This window comes from Vidua chalybeata, chromosome 3, assembly GCF_026979565.1.
Source record: "Vidua chalybeata isolate OUT-0048 chromosome 3, bVidCha1 merged haplotype, whole genome shotgun sequence".
Taxonomy (NCBI): domain Eukaryota; kingdom Metazoa; phylum Chordata; class Aves; order Passeriformes; family Viduidae; genus Vidua; species Vidua chalybeata.
This window is the reverse complement of record NC_071532.1, coordinates 68,594,119-68,608,340: the sequence shown is the minus strand read 5'-3', so window position 1 is coordinate 68,608,340 and position 14,222 is coordinate 68,594,119. Positions and strand designations below refer to the sequence as shown.

General features: G+C 43.7%; 2 protein-coding genes across 10 annotated transcripts in view; one reads left to right on the top strand and one right to left on the bottom strand.

The window, feature by feature from the left end:
- The window catches only part of ARMC2 (armadillo repeat containing 2), a 71,251-nt gene that overhangs the window by 53,574 nt on the left and 3,455 nt on the right, over window positions 1-14,222 (top strand). For 2 of the 6 annotated variants that reach the window (XM_053936799.1, XM_053936798.1), the window contains exons 17-19: window positions 1,015-1,147; window positions 3,141-3,298; window positions 7,396-7,570. In XM_053936799.1, the coding sequence (XP_053792774.1) occupies window positions 1,015-1,147; window positions 3,141-3,298; window positions 7,396-7,529 (425 nt within the window). In that variant the 3' untranslated portion in view covers window positions 7,530-7,570. Of the gene's footprint in view, window positions 1-1,014; window positions 1,148-3,140; window positions 3,299-7,395; window positions 7,769-12,972; window positions 13,060-14,222 lie in introns of those variants that run through there. The other 4 variants (XM_053936800.1, XM_053936796.1, XM_053936797.1 and 1 more) reach the window with 3 other exon arrangements.
- SESN1 (sestrin 1) overlaps window positions 10,820-14,222 on the bottom strand; it is a 78,571-nt gene continuing 75,168 nt past the window's right edge. For all 4 annotated transcript variants that reach the window (XM_053936804.1, XM_053936805.1, XM_053936806.1 and 1 more), the window contains 3 exons: window positions 14,021-14,211; window positions 13,645-13,789; window positions 10,820-11,957 (listed from right to left, as the gene is read on the bottom strand). In XM_053936804.1, the coding sequence (XP_053792779.1) occupies window positions 11,871-11,957; window positions 13,645-13,789; window positions 14,021-14,211 (423 nt within the window). In that variant the 3' untranslated portion in view covers window positions 10,820-11,870. The remainder of the gene's footprint in view (window positions 11,958-13,644; window positions 13,790-14,020; window positions 14,212-14,222) is intronic.

Sequence of the window (14,222 nt, the reverse complement as noted above, 5' to 3'; positions counted from 1 at the left end):
GATATAAAATTAAAGTCCAGCTGAAATCTCATTTATGTTCATAATCTCCGATTTTTGATTGCCATATTCGACAGCTTGTTAGCACTTTGTAACATGTGGCTAGGATTTGACTGCCTCAGCAAAGACCTCCTGTTTGCCTCGGGGTGAAGTAGGATGCAAGTCTTCTTTGCTTTGGGTATCTGAAGAGCTTTGGGGAAAATGGCAACTCCTAGCTATCCACAGAAGGTGCGTCATCAGCTTAGACACCAGTTCACTGTAAATGTTTTGGTTTTTTTGGTCTGCCTCTTGGTGCTGAAAGTGAGGTGATCATGTCACAGTATGCAACTCTTTGTTCCAAGGGTGGCACATCACGTATTTGAAGGGAGAAGTGACCCTTAGTAGCTGGTTCCTGGTGAACAGTCTCAGTCAAAGGACTAAATTTTCCAACTGGGAGAGACTGGTGTTTTTGTGCCAAGCTCAGGAATTGCTGAGAGGCTTCCTCACAGTGAGGCCAGCCCAGCTCCCTGGCTGGGGCTGGCTCCACAGCTTCGCAGTCAGTGCCAGCAGGTGTTGTGGGATGCTGCTCCCACAGGAGCCCCAGGCTGCTGCACTTGCAGCTGGACTTGGTGCAGTCTGGGACAACCCTGCACTCACAGCGGAAAGAACTTCCCCCTCTGAGTGCCACATGCCAAATCCTTGCAGTTTGTGCTGGGATGGAAAGGGGGGGGTGATACTTTCAAGAAATAAGCTGCAATTCAATTTGGTCAACTTAGCCTCTTCTGATGGGATTTTCACATTCCTTTGGTGTATTTTTATTACTAGAATTTCTGGGTTGTTGTTTTGCAGGAAACTGGTGTTCAGCATGATGTTGCTCTGTCATGCGCCTCCTCTACAAATGTCACAGTAATACGCTACAAGGGTGACTTTTTGGGTAGCGTATTCTGCATTTGACTGCTTTCTAATTAGTGTGTTGTAATGCCACTTGTATGGTTAATCCATCTTCCTAGTAATATTGTTTCCTTCTTTATAATCCAGTATACAAGTTCATGATTGCTTTGCTCGATTCCAAGAACCGAGAGGTGTGTTTTCCTGCCTGTGGAGTTCTGCTCAATCTCACAGTAGATGAGAACAAACGAGCTTTTCTCATGGAAGAAGGAGGAATTGGAAAGTAAGTTCCTCATTGTGCTTGAGAAAAGGTAATTTTGAGTAGTTTGGCCAAAGTTTCAATTGGATGGTTTTTTTCTGGGGCCAGTAGCTTGTAATAAAGATGCCAGCATACTTTAGATACTTAGTATCTAAAGTTCTTGGAGAACCAGCTTTTCATAGGCGCCCAACCCCACAGAAAAGTCTCACAAAGACCCCCTGTGATGTGATTCAGCAGAGGGTACCATAGAAGAAAGCAGCTCAGGTCTGGCTTTTCAGCAGCTGCTTGTGCTTGGCTTAACTGGATCCTAGGTGGGCTACAGTGAACAGCGCAGTCAGTGTGTGTCTGGGGCAAGTGTGAAGGTACTTCAGGAACTGATAAACCACATGGTCCATTGCAATTTTTGTAACCACTTGGTTCTGTAGAGAAAACTACCTGATGTAGCCATGGTTGGCAGGGAACAGCTTCAGAGTCTCCTCTCTCTGGGACTTCAAGTTTAAGGCACTATAACATTGTAAAGGACATTAGACCTTGAAAAACCACCGTGGATGCAACACTTGTGGCTTTGATGTTCAGATAATAGCGGATCCAGCTTAATTGGAGCAACATGAAAGATCATGTTCCTGTGCTTGTAAAACAGTTGGTGCAGCCCAGAGTTATGAAACAATATGCCTCACTTTGAAATGCTTTCCTGTTCATACATAATATAATTACTTTTTTATACACTGTAAACAATGCATAGTCCTCTCGTCCTTCCTTCCCATGTTCTAGTTAACTTTCAATATAAAGCTGGCAAATTGAATAATAAATGTGAGAAATCTCTATTATATAGAATATTCTGTAGCCTATAGAATCATATAAATTCAGAATTTTCTATACCGTGTCTGAAAATTTGTGAGGGAAAGAGCAAAAAACAATAACAGCATAGAATGAATCAAGAGAATTTGGAAGTGATTGTTAAGGAGATCATCCTGACTGTGCCAAACCAGCTCTATAGATTTTTGGAACTGAGGTTATTGTACCAATATATAGTGGCCCAAAGAAAATAGGGAATTAGTCTTTTCAGAGAGTTAAATTAAAAAAAAAAATAGTGCAAGTTCTTTTGGCTTTTCATTAGATGCCTCCTGTTGTGCCACAAGGACTGCCTTCAGGGAGGAGAAAGAAAGCAAACCTCTTTTTGGGTGGTCTTCAATGTAACTGATACTTTCAGCCATACCTGAATATAGTAGTTATCCTTTACTAATCAACAGATTATAAATCTCTCTGTGAAGCGGAGAAGTGAGGGAAGGAGGGGGTCCTAAGGTTGAAGAAGAGAACAGCAGTGAAGGATTACTGTTGGAGAGGTCACCAGGGACACCTTAGTAAAACAGGCATTTCTGAGAGGAGTCCCTTGGGAGTACAGCCCGAGGAGATGCAAGAATGGGTGAGATAGGCAAAATTGTGAGACTTCATTGAATGTGAAAGGTAATTCTTTGATCATGGAAGTAGCAAATTCCTTTGGATTTTTTTTTTTTTTTTTTTTTTTGTATGATGATTTGATGTGTAGTCAGATGGGTATTCTGAAGCTTTTTCTGCATTCCCAACACCTTTTCCAGATGAATCACTCATGCCTGATAAAGTTTGGCTCGGATTGCAATCTCTGCTTTAGTGGTAGCCACAGATTTGGGACACTCACATACTGTAATGAAATTTGATGGAATTTTAGTGACTTTGAAATGGTTACATTTGCAAAGTATGTGAGTGAAATTGATCAGGTGGGTTAGAAAGTTACAGAGGATGGGCAGCTGCAGGCAGGCACACACATGTGTAGACAAAAGGCATGTCCACAGCCTTGAGGAACTACACTAAATGAAAAGGGGGAAGTTACTGAGGAAGAAAGTAGCATCTGAAGTTTATTAATGTAAAATTTTCCTGCAAACTTCCATGGAGCTTGCGTACATTTCTAGACTGCCAGCTTTTGAATAGCTGAGGAGTAAATTCCATGGAACAAACCACTGGCTTTGTTTGGTACTGTCAGGTTGGTTGACTGCTTACAAGACTTTGGGCCGGCAGATTGGCAGCTCTCGTGTTTGATCTGCAAAACCCTGTGGAACTACAGCGAGAACATGGTGAGCATGGCCTCCTGCTTCGGAGGAAACGCCAACGCGCTGCTGGTGCTGCTCACAGCGCTTCTAGGTGAGACTCATAGTCTTGGTCTCTTTTCCTCAATAAAAGAAATGGAAGGAGCAAAATTAAAGCAGGATTAGTTTGGGTGGGAAGTCTGTCCTGCAGCTTTCAGAGGGTGGCCAGTGTGGACTGTCCAGCAGCACAGTGGCCCCTGTGCAGCACACACTGGGCCCCTGGGGATCGTGGCATTTCTGGGGTGCAGCAGGCTGACATTGCTGCCTGGCCACCTTTCTTGGCTCTCCATGGTCTCCTTGTGGGCAAGGACAGCATCCTTACAATTTCTCATCTGCTCCCTAAAGCCAGGAAGGGTGTGCTCATTGCTTCACAAGGCTGAAAGGTTAATGTAAGGACCTTCATTTGCTTACCCAGTGGGATCTTTTCATCCGGGCATTTACTTTTACTTCAAATTTTACATAGTTCAGTGGCTGTGTAATAGTCTTGTAGTCAGTATATGTAATTTTCCTCCTTTCGTTTTTGAGCAATGCTTTGCTTATGATTTTATTTTGGGTAGGTCACTTGCAATTATCTTTAAAAAAATCTTTAAAACATAAATCAAATTGAAGGAAACTAACTATATTTGATATGGTTTTAATTGGGAATTGATTAAAGATGTGTACTTATGTCAGACCCAGACAGAATGTGAGATCTCATGGTCTCTTTTGTTGTAGACAATCAGAAAAGTGGGTGGATTTGTGAGGATTTTTTTCCAGTTTTACAGCAGAATTACTGATATTCACTGCTGTAATAGTTCCTTTTATTACATTGTTTGCTATGATGGACTTTATCTTAATATGTGCAGTAATTCCATCTATTTATCTGAAAATAGCAGCGTTTCAAGGTTATTACTGCACTTCTTAACATTCTATAAGAGATCTACAAACTTTACAGCCACAATCATGCGTGAATTTTCTGGCACACAGCGAGGGGTATATATCTTTTTTTTAGAAAGTACATGCTTATGTTTTCCTCTGCATTTAACACTGCTTATTGAAGCAAATCATTTGACTGCAGAGTTCAGGCTGGATAGGAGTTGTAACTCTCACTGAATAGTATAACTGGAAGTTACACAACTGGAAGTTTGTGTACAATTGCAATTGCAGTTACAGTTGTGATTGTAATGCAGCTGTATTGGTAATTAATTAGGAATAGATTAGAATTAAATCAGAAGACCAGTCTTTCTTCAGAGTCATTCTTCTTTAGTAAGAACAGGAGCTGTAGAAAAAGCACATCTTATTCATTGGATCTGGTTCCTCTGTGTGCAGAGAGCCAGCAAATCTTAGTAATAGCAGCTGGTTAATAATGTCCTACATCTTCCTCCTCTCATTGTGTCCAGTAACAGCCTTGAACTGTCATTGCTCTGATTCTATCATTCAGGAAGCAGGAGGCTGACAGCCAGTGAACTGTACTTGAGCGTCAGCACACCCTCAGGAAGCGGAAAAAGTGGAGCATGGCACAGCAGACACCTCGCTTCACCTGCTGTGCTTGGCCTCCTCCCCTTTATTTTTCCCTCCCCCATCTGGCACAGGATGACAAAAGATACAAGAAGCAAAAGGGAATGGAAGTGGCCTGGAAAGATGTTGTGCCCAAGGGAAAGGCTGGACAAAGGGCACTATTTGTTTTTCTTTTTCCCTGCCTGATCCCAGCAGCCTGGGATGTAGTGGCCCTGCTTTCCAATGACACTTGTCATTCACCTTCTTTCAGCTGCTGGACTTTCATGTCACTCTGCTGGCTCAGAGCTTCTGGAAGCTGCTGTTCCCAGGCCCCTGGCAGCAGCTTTGCCTTGGCCCAGGCCCTCACGAGCAGCGGTGGAGATGAGCTTCTGTCTTGGGAACATTCTTCTGTTTGGTCATTCACTGAAAATAAAGTTTCTCCCTCTCTCTTCAGACATTTTCTTGTGCTGACTTTTACCTTCACTATCAATTCCAGGAGGTTATTTGGGAATCTCAGTCCATGTGAACTCTTACATGACATGACAGAGCTTCCAGGGCTGCCAGCCCCTATCTTGCTGGTGTTTCAAGGATGGGCAGCCCTTGCAGACTACAGGAGTCTGCACTCCAGTCTCCAGTTTCCCCCACAGTATGCAGGCCCACTGTGTTTGTCTTGTTCCTGGGCTTGCAGCCAGCACATATGCTCTTTGGCCAGGACCCAATATTGCTGGTTTTTGAGGAGAGTCGTGGGAAAATTAAATTATCTGAGGATGCACAGCTTGCATGCGGAACACTGATCCTCGCTGATCCCCAGCGTTACTCACGTTCTGCTTTGGGGAATTTACTGTTTCAGTTCAACACTTCAGCTTTGAACTGCTTCTGACCTTTGTTCTTGTAGGCTGGAATTCTCGACCTCAGTGATTCCATAAATATTCAGTTGAATTCTGGGGAGCACAGCTGTCTAATAAAAGGGAGAAATGCCTCTCTGTGTTTGAACAGAGTTAATTTGGGTGGAAAAAAGCAGGAGTAGGCAAAGCAATTCTCCTTGAAAACAAATCCCATAATCCCTTATTTTCCACTTCAGGGTCTCTGGCTTCTCTGCTGCTGAGATTGATTTTAGGTATGTTGGGTTACTGTGCCATTGATAGAACAAGAGCTAGAGGGCACAGGGCAATAAGACAAAATTCCAGTTAAACATTAGGAAAAGAGATTTCCATCATGGTGGAACAGGCTGCTGTCCTAGAAGGTGTTCAGTACTCAATAGTATACAGACTAGAGCAAACTGATACATGGTGACTCTGCTCCAGAGATGTTTTCCAACCTAAATTGTCCTACAACATCATCAAATGATGTTGATGATGTCAGAGGCTGGATTTTGTCTCTGATTACAAGCTTTCTTCCTGCAGGGATATGACATCCTTCTTGAAAGAATGGGTGTTCATTTCCTCTATTTTATTACGGAAAGACTCTAAATGTCATCTCCTTACAAAAGATTCCCTTTTGGAATCTTTCTCACAATCAGGCTCTGTTTAGTTTTGGTAGTTGCAGTGTAGTGGCACAGGAGCCAAGTACTATTTGCAGTTGGTGGTAACTTTGTGTGAGCTGGAGCCCATCTCCACACACAGGAATGTCATTTCCTCCTCCATACCTGTCTCAGCTCAGGCCATCTGATCTGCACAGGCACCTTGGCATGCTTTTGGATGGGAGTAAGTGCTGTTGGAGCATCGCTTTTCTACATAAAGTTTGACTCAAAATGTGGGTAACTGAAGTTTCTGTTCAGCCCCAAGTTGCCTAAACCTGCTGTGACTGTGCAATAAGGTCCCTTACAGAGTTATTTATTTAACACATTGTGAATCTGGTGCTTTTTCATACTGTAGGCCAAGGGTTAAGTATTGCCCTTTTGGAGCAGGATTCTACCTTCATTTTAGGTCTGTTTATGGCCTAAAGCCTATCAACTATCCTTCTGTTAAACTGTGTGAAAACATTTGTTCACATTATCAGTTGTGTTTGTGGATTCCTGATTCAGCAGAATGCTTCTGATTGAAGACTGATTTGTATCTTCTCTAAGAGTTGGTCTCTTTGCCATATCCAATGCTAAGAAAAATGGAGGGGAAAAAAATGACTGATGACTTCCTTTCATCCCTTACATTGTCTTTAATAAAGACTGTCCTGCTGTTTTATTTTTGAAATTTGCAATGAAAGGAGGGCATCAGTAAATACAGTAATTAGCATGGCTCAAGTTCCTTCAGTGTGAGAGCAGATACAGTTTGAAAGAGTCTCTAGATTAGTAGAGCAATTTGAGACAGGAAAAACATAGTTGTAGTTAGATGACTGGATTGCTTACCTCAGCAAAATTGCTGTGGGCAATATTGAACCCTGGCTCCTTTCCAGACTGGCAGTCACAGTAAATGATCAGTCTCAGAGATACTTTTTGTCTCAGAGACACCTGTGAGGTGTGAGAATAAAAGAACTTGCAGTACCATTTTCACTGTTCTACTGACCTTACCATCCTTTATTTTCAATTAAATCTAAGATCCTCAGAGAGTGATGCTTAGCTTATCTCAAGTGCAGTTGTTTTTAAGCCATCAGCATACACAGCTGGTAAGCTGTATGTGTTACAAAATATGTAATTTAGTATATTTTTATTTGGAACTGATGACAGTGTTTCCTTGATTACAGATGAAGAGGTAGAGTTGGAGTGCAGCCTTGACAGAGATATAAAGGAATGCCAAAGAGTATATTGGGAAAGAGAGTTCAAACCTGTGGCAGAAAAACTTCTTGACAGAATTCAAAGCCATCACTCTTCCAGCTGAGTCTATCACTCCATTTTAATCAGTTGGGGCGTTTTTGTCAGGTAAACTGTATATTTCTCATACACCTGTACATTGCCAGTGGTAAGCTTGTTGGAGAGCATGACTGTTTAAAAAAAAAGTCAGAAAAGCCTGGCATTTATGTACTGGATGCTATCTTCTGAAGAGCTTGTATGAAATCTTTGCATGTGTAATTACTTTTTACAATATAACTGAGCTGATGTAGCAGCTGTTCAGTGTGACTTGTCTAGTGATTGCATTGTTTCTTGACTGGAAAAATGAAACAAAAAATATTTGCTGAACTTCTACTTTTTAAAAGGTAAGTTATGAGTGAGTACTTCGACTCTGTGGTATGAAAAATGCTGTGCAAACGAATGTTATGTTACAGGAGTCACATCTCACCTACAGACTTTGACATGCTTTTACCTTAAGGAACTTCTGTGACAGAGTAACCCGGTGCTGTTGGGGCGTTGTCCTGTGTTCCTTCATGAGCTTCACTCTTCAGATTGAACGCTGTCGGTGGTCAGGGAAAGTCACCCCCTTTTCCTTCTGACACTGGGGGCTAGGGTCTAGGGTATCCCAGCTAACCCAGCTGCTGGCTTGATGCTTGTGGGATGTAGGTCCAGCTGTGCTGGTCTTTCTTGAATTGGGACTTCCCATCTTTAGGCAAAACACCCATATCCCTGATGTCAGAGAAGATTTTACCTTCTTTCAGTTGGTCCCATGCTCCCAGGAGCCACCTGTGTGCCTCTTCTTCTCAGATTTCTTAGCCAGCTGTCTCCTCTGAACCTGTCTCTCCATCTGTGGGGCCATAACAAGCCTCTTTCTCCCTGTTCCCCCTGACTGCTGCTGGCTTGTTTATTGCTCAGTTTTCATCCTTGCAGCGTGTAAAAGTCCCCGCTTGTAGCGCATGGATTAGCTCAGCAGGCGCATCACTGGCCTCAAGCACTAACAGCTCAGTTGGCCACAGCAAGCTTTCCAGACCTGACCCATTTCTCTCTTTCCTGACCTCAGATTACTGAGAATAAGCAGCTCTGCAGGGGCTGCCAGGCTCCTGCTCCCACGGGTCAGCAGCATCACGCTGGGCCATGCGCAGCAGGAGCGGCTCCAGCTCCTCTCCCGGGAGAGGCTGGAGGAATTTATTGGGAGGCAGCAATTCGTAGCTCCCTCAGTGGCACTGTTCTCTCCACCTTTGGTAGTGCCCAGACCTCTGCTTCCAGGTGAGGAGAGAGGCTGGGAAGTAGTGCCATGGTAGAAGGGCAGCGAGACTTCTTTCCTAGTTTAGATCCCTGCTTTTATGGGGCAGGGAAAGGGAGATTTTGTGGCCCAGGTTTTGGGAGTGGTGAGGAGGAAACTTCAGTGCAAGTGATATAATTTGCTCCATTCTTTGTGTCTCAGCAGCTCAGGTGTTACTTGTGCCCAGCAAGGCTCAGCCCTGCTTTGGGAGCTGGTGTGGTGGCAGCCTCTGTCACGGCAATCCGTAGGAGAGAAGCGCTCGGCATTCAGTGTGGTTTGGCTCCAACAACAGCTCTGCTCAGCTCAAAAATATCTCAGTTATCATCCCTTCTTTCGCCATTTTAATTTCAGCTGAAGTTGAAGGGAAGATAAATGGCTTCAATGTCCCAATTTTTTTCTGGGAGAAAGAATGGATTTGCTTTGAGAGAGTATTAAAGAAAGGATGATGGGTAAGTAGTCCCTGTGGGGAAGAAGCTGGAGGCATTTGTTCCTGGCATTTGTGTCACAGCAAGGCAGGCAAACATCCAACTGTGCAGGGCAGGGCCGGGGCACTGGAAAAGGCCTCTGTGGCTAAGCCCTGTTAGCAGGACTAATCAGAATTGACAAGGGCTGAATCTGTATCAGAAAGCAGCTGATACTGATGGCTGGCTCAAGTCAAGGTGGTCCTTGGACAGTTAAGATGTGTTCAAATACAACATGAATTATGTCAGTTATTACTGATCAAACTGTAAACAAGAGCCTGAAGCACTGTGTCTGCAGCTGGGCAGAGCTGGGGATCCTGGGGCAGCCACCAGGTGTGAGCTCTGGCCTTTGTACAGGAAGAGACACGTTCAGAGGAGCTGATTGAGAAGAGAGGGTGGCAGAGGACTCTTGAGCACCCTTCCAGTTGAACTATACCAGCCTCTGTCTTTCTCTGGAGAAAAACCTGTGAGCAGTAAGAAGCAGCCCCAGAATGCTGGATTTCAGGTGTGTTCTTATGGCATAATTTACCATTTGGGTATCTCTGCCACAGACCTCAGTGCAGCAGCTCTCTGGTGTCCAGGAGCCCATTCCTGTTCTCCCCTGGGGAGAGCTGCCAGCTCCACAGCTGAGGTACATGAGAAGCTGCTGCACTTCACAGCCAGGGGCTGGGGCTCTGCCTGAGCTGCCCGGGAGTACTGGGCAGGGAGTTGGGATCAGGATTGCCTGTAGGTCGTGGCTTGTGCTCTGATGGCAGCTGTGACCAGATGAAGCCACTCACACACAGATCCACTGCAGTGTCTACTGCTTGAAAAGTGACAGGGCACTTGGATGTGGCTGAGAGCATAGGATGGAAACGGCCAGTTTAGGTTTCTTGGAAAAATTAATGTCTACCTTTGACCTCAGAAAGCACATGGAGACTCAAGCACTGCAGAAACTGTTCACAGACTGGAAAGGCACAGCTCAGCTGTACAATGCCCTTAAGACAGGAAAGTTTTGCTCTGTTTTTGGAACATTAAAAATCCTGTATTTTCAGTTAAGAGGAAGCACCAGATGCTTCCTGTTAGTCACAATTTTTGACAGTTTATTAATCTTTCTCCCCTAGATCTTTTTAGATATTTTAGCTTCTTGGACTGTAAACTTAAAACTGTTCTCAGAAGGTTCTGTAGAAAGAGAAACCAATCTGAGCTGAGACTTCAGGCCAGAGGACAGAAATTAAACTGCTTATGGGCTTGGGAAAATTCATTTCACAGAATCACAGAAAATCATAGAATCAGCTGAGGTGGAAAGGACCCATCAGCATAATCAAGTCCAACTCCTGGCCATGCACCAGACACCCCAAGAATCACACCTTGTGTTTGAGAGCTTTGTCCAAATGGGTGAAAATATCAGCAGTACAGAAGAGGTGTTCCCACTATAGTTAGTGAATCTCTAGCTCTGTTTTTAAACTTCTTCTCCCACCATTTTAGACTCAGTTAAAAAAAATCATGGTTCATGATTTTAACTGTTTTCTCAGTTACTGTTTCAAACATCTTAAATGGTCTTAGAACCAGTAAGAACAGAAGCCTAAAGTTAAACCGCACAGAAACACTAAGAGAAAAAGTTGTTACCTTTATTTCAAAAATACCAGTAATACTGACAAATTTAAAAAGCAATTCACACTCATACAAAAGTATTCATGTGTTCTCCAAAACCACTATATATTAAACGTCAGCATTTTAATCACGTTTTGATTTACTAAAAATAGATGGTTTTTAGCCTAGTTATTTAAGCAACTGCAAAAATCATTAAGACCAGCGTTGGGCATGTAATACAGTAGGACTGTTTGGCAGTCTAGAACAACATTCCCACACCTTTTCCTAGCTCCTTCTTGGTTCATCCATGAAAAGGAGGACAAGAAGGTACTCAACACTTTGTGTAGGTAGATCTCTAAGAGGCTCTGAGGACTCCAGTCCTCAGATTCTCAGAATCCTCCAGATTCTTTCCATAGGAAGACCATTGCACTTTGGAGCTCACAAAATCATGCTGAACAAACATCCTGTTTTTAAGGCTAAACTAGTTGAGAAAATTGACTGCTATCTTTCAAATTATCAGTGTGGACAGAAGAGGTTTAGTTCTGATTAAACAGGGAATCTAAATAACAAGGCTTTTTTGAAACCACACACAATAAAGGCTCAGACAATAGCAGTGCTCACTTTCACTTCTAGCTCAACTGGAACAGCCTGGGTCTGTTCACCCCACCTGCACAAATAGCAGCATCAAGATTTTCTAAAATTATTCTCGTAGGGAAAGCAAATGTCATCAAGTCCCGTTCTTTTCACACTCTGACTCCCACAGTATTTGCCTTAACACAAGATCTATGTATCTATGGTTTGCTATATTGCCACAAGTTCAGAGAATGTCCCGGGCTGTCTAAAGCCAAAATACCATGAGCAGGCAGTACTTCTGCACAACCCTGTCTGTCAACTGCCAAGCGTTCGCTGCCCAGAGGCAGCAATGATATCCCAAACATGGAAATAGCTGAAACTAAAGGAGTTATGGCACAATGGGCATCTTAACTTATAGCTACTGTTGGTCCTGAGGCTTCGTATCTTCCTCTGCCATACTGCAGCTGCAGAACATTCCAACGTCGACAGGCAGCCAGAGACATCAGGTCATATAGCGAGTAATAGCTCTCAGAGCATAAAGTAGTTCGGCTTGCATCCGAGCTTCTACCAGAAGCAAATTTACATGGACCTTCAGGAGAGAGAAGAAGTTCCGCTTTAGCACCGTGCTCACCACCACATGCTGCAACCAAAGGAAGCCTGGGGGCTGTGGGTGTTGTGCTGGTGGAGCAGCAGCAGGGGAGCACTGCCCGTGTCACCTGCCAGACCTCGCTGTGGAGCTCACTGAGAGGAGCAGAGGAATCAATGCCACACTCGGTACTGTGGCACTGGCTCACGGGCACACTTACAAAGGGCCAGGGCCATAGGGAGAGGAAATCATCTTTTATCAGACTTTAGCTGGTTTAGCTGGAAAAAATAGACAAGCTTTCAAGCACACAAGCCCTTCTTCACCAGCACAATATGCACAGGTTTTTCAATTTCAATGAGGCTAATGATTAAAGGCAGAAGGGCAGTGAGTATCTGTGGAGCAGAGGGGGGTGCTAGCAAAGGTAGAGGTGATAAGGACATTTGCCCCTGGGGACAGAGAGAAACACACAGGCAGCTTCCACCTGAACAACACAGAGTGGTTGGCCAAGGTGAAGCACCAGAAAAACTCTCAAGTGTCATAAACCCTCTATCTCTACTGAGACACTGGTGTTCATTAAAGAATTTTAGTTTCCCAGATCATCTCAATACCTTTACTGCATTTGTTTGAGGATGAAATCAGAAATTTGTTGGGAGGAGGGTGTGAAAGTATTTTTTCACTGACAGCAGGTTGCTCTGAGTTTGCTCTGGCATGTGAGCGTTGTGTGTGGTTTCATTTGCATGATACCTGTGAGGATGTATGGTTATTGCGCTCAGTGACACATACGTGAATGAGCCTTGGCTTTTTATGGCTATGGAGATGCAAAGTTTTGGGCTTTAAAGAAGGATTTGTGTGCTTGGAAAGTTCATCTATCGCAATTAGTCTAACCAAAACATAGGCAGTGTTTTACTTGAACAATCTTAAATCATTGTAGTTACAGGACCCTGCTTTAAGGGGTTTATCAAGAACTAGAGCCTTTAGTAATATGAGCATTAATGATTTCTGCATCTTTATGTTTCAGCATTGACTTTAAGTGAGGCCAAGAAATACCTTTCCAAAGAAAAACTGAAGGATATAAACTTAATGGATTCAATATCTGGGAGTTGACAGCAGGAAATGTGACTGGGAGGTGTAATTCAGGCTGTAACCCAGCAGCAGGGCTTTTAGGCTTTGAAAAAAAATGTTTTGGGGCTACCCATTCCAGAAGGACCAGGGGACTGGAAAGACCCTGGGCCAGCCAGAGAGCTGTTCCGGATCTGCTGCCAAGGGATGGATGGATGGATGGATGGATGGATGGATGGATGGATGGATGGATGGATGGATGGATGGATGGATGGATGGATGGATGGATGGATGGATGGATGGATGGATGGATGGATCGTGCACCACTTTTCTGCCTCTCTGGGATACAGGCAGTACTGACTGCAGTTGAGGTGAAGCTGTACCATTCTCATGTCTAACCCCCTGTACTGCTCAGAGCTTGCCCACTCCATGTCAGCTGTTAGCCAGCACACAGGCAGGAGGAAAGTGGAGATTATTTCAGCCTGGGAACACGACACTTCCCACTGTTCCCACTTGACTGTGAACAGAACCCCAGGAGCACCAGCTAAAGCTTAAGCTGTGAGGCTGTGGCTGCCAGGGAGACACTGATCTGGGGCCCGTGGCTGTCCCTCAGCACACACACCAACTGTACCTTCTCAGAGTGTTCAAACTGTCTCCAGAAGCTATCATACATTCTTTTTGTGGTCTTTTCAGGAGTGCAAACCACAGTCTTGATATAAACTTTAAAGCTGCGGTCCAACAACTGATTAATTTCACCATAGTCATAATCATCGTATCTGTTTGGAATTGAAAGAAAAACACTTCCATTTTCTATCAGCAGTTATTTCACTTGCACTGTTTCTAAGTTCCTATGGCAAAACAAATTATTGGGTAAGTGTAACACTAGTGGCCCTCCCCCATAAACAAAAATATATTAAAAAATATATGCATGCTTGCTTAATAAATAGTTCTGGTTCAACCCAAGCAATAAAAGCCAATGTGTTTAGAACAAAAACAGTAAAACTGACCTTATTCCAAACATACAATGAATATAATTCCAAATAGCTCGTCTTAGCATTGAGGTATCCACATCTTTGTGCATGGCCATTGTGTTGTAAGTCAGATTATAAGCAATATGGAACTTCTCATCAAGTAGCTGTCCCACATCTGGATAAAGACGATTAACCAAGGAATAGCCATGGTCTTCCCAGGAATAATCCTTAGAATAAG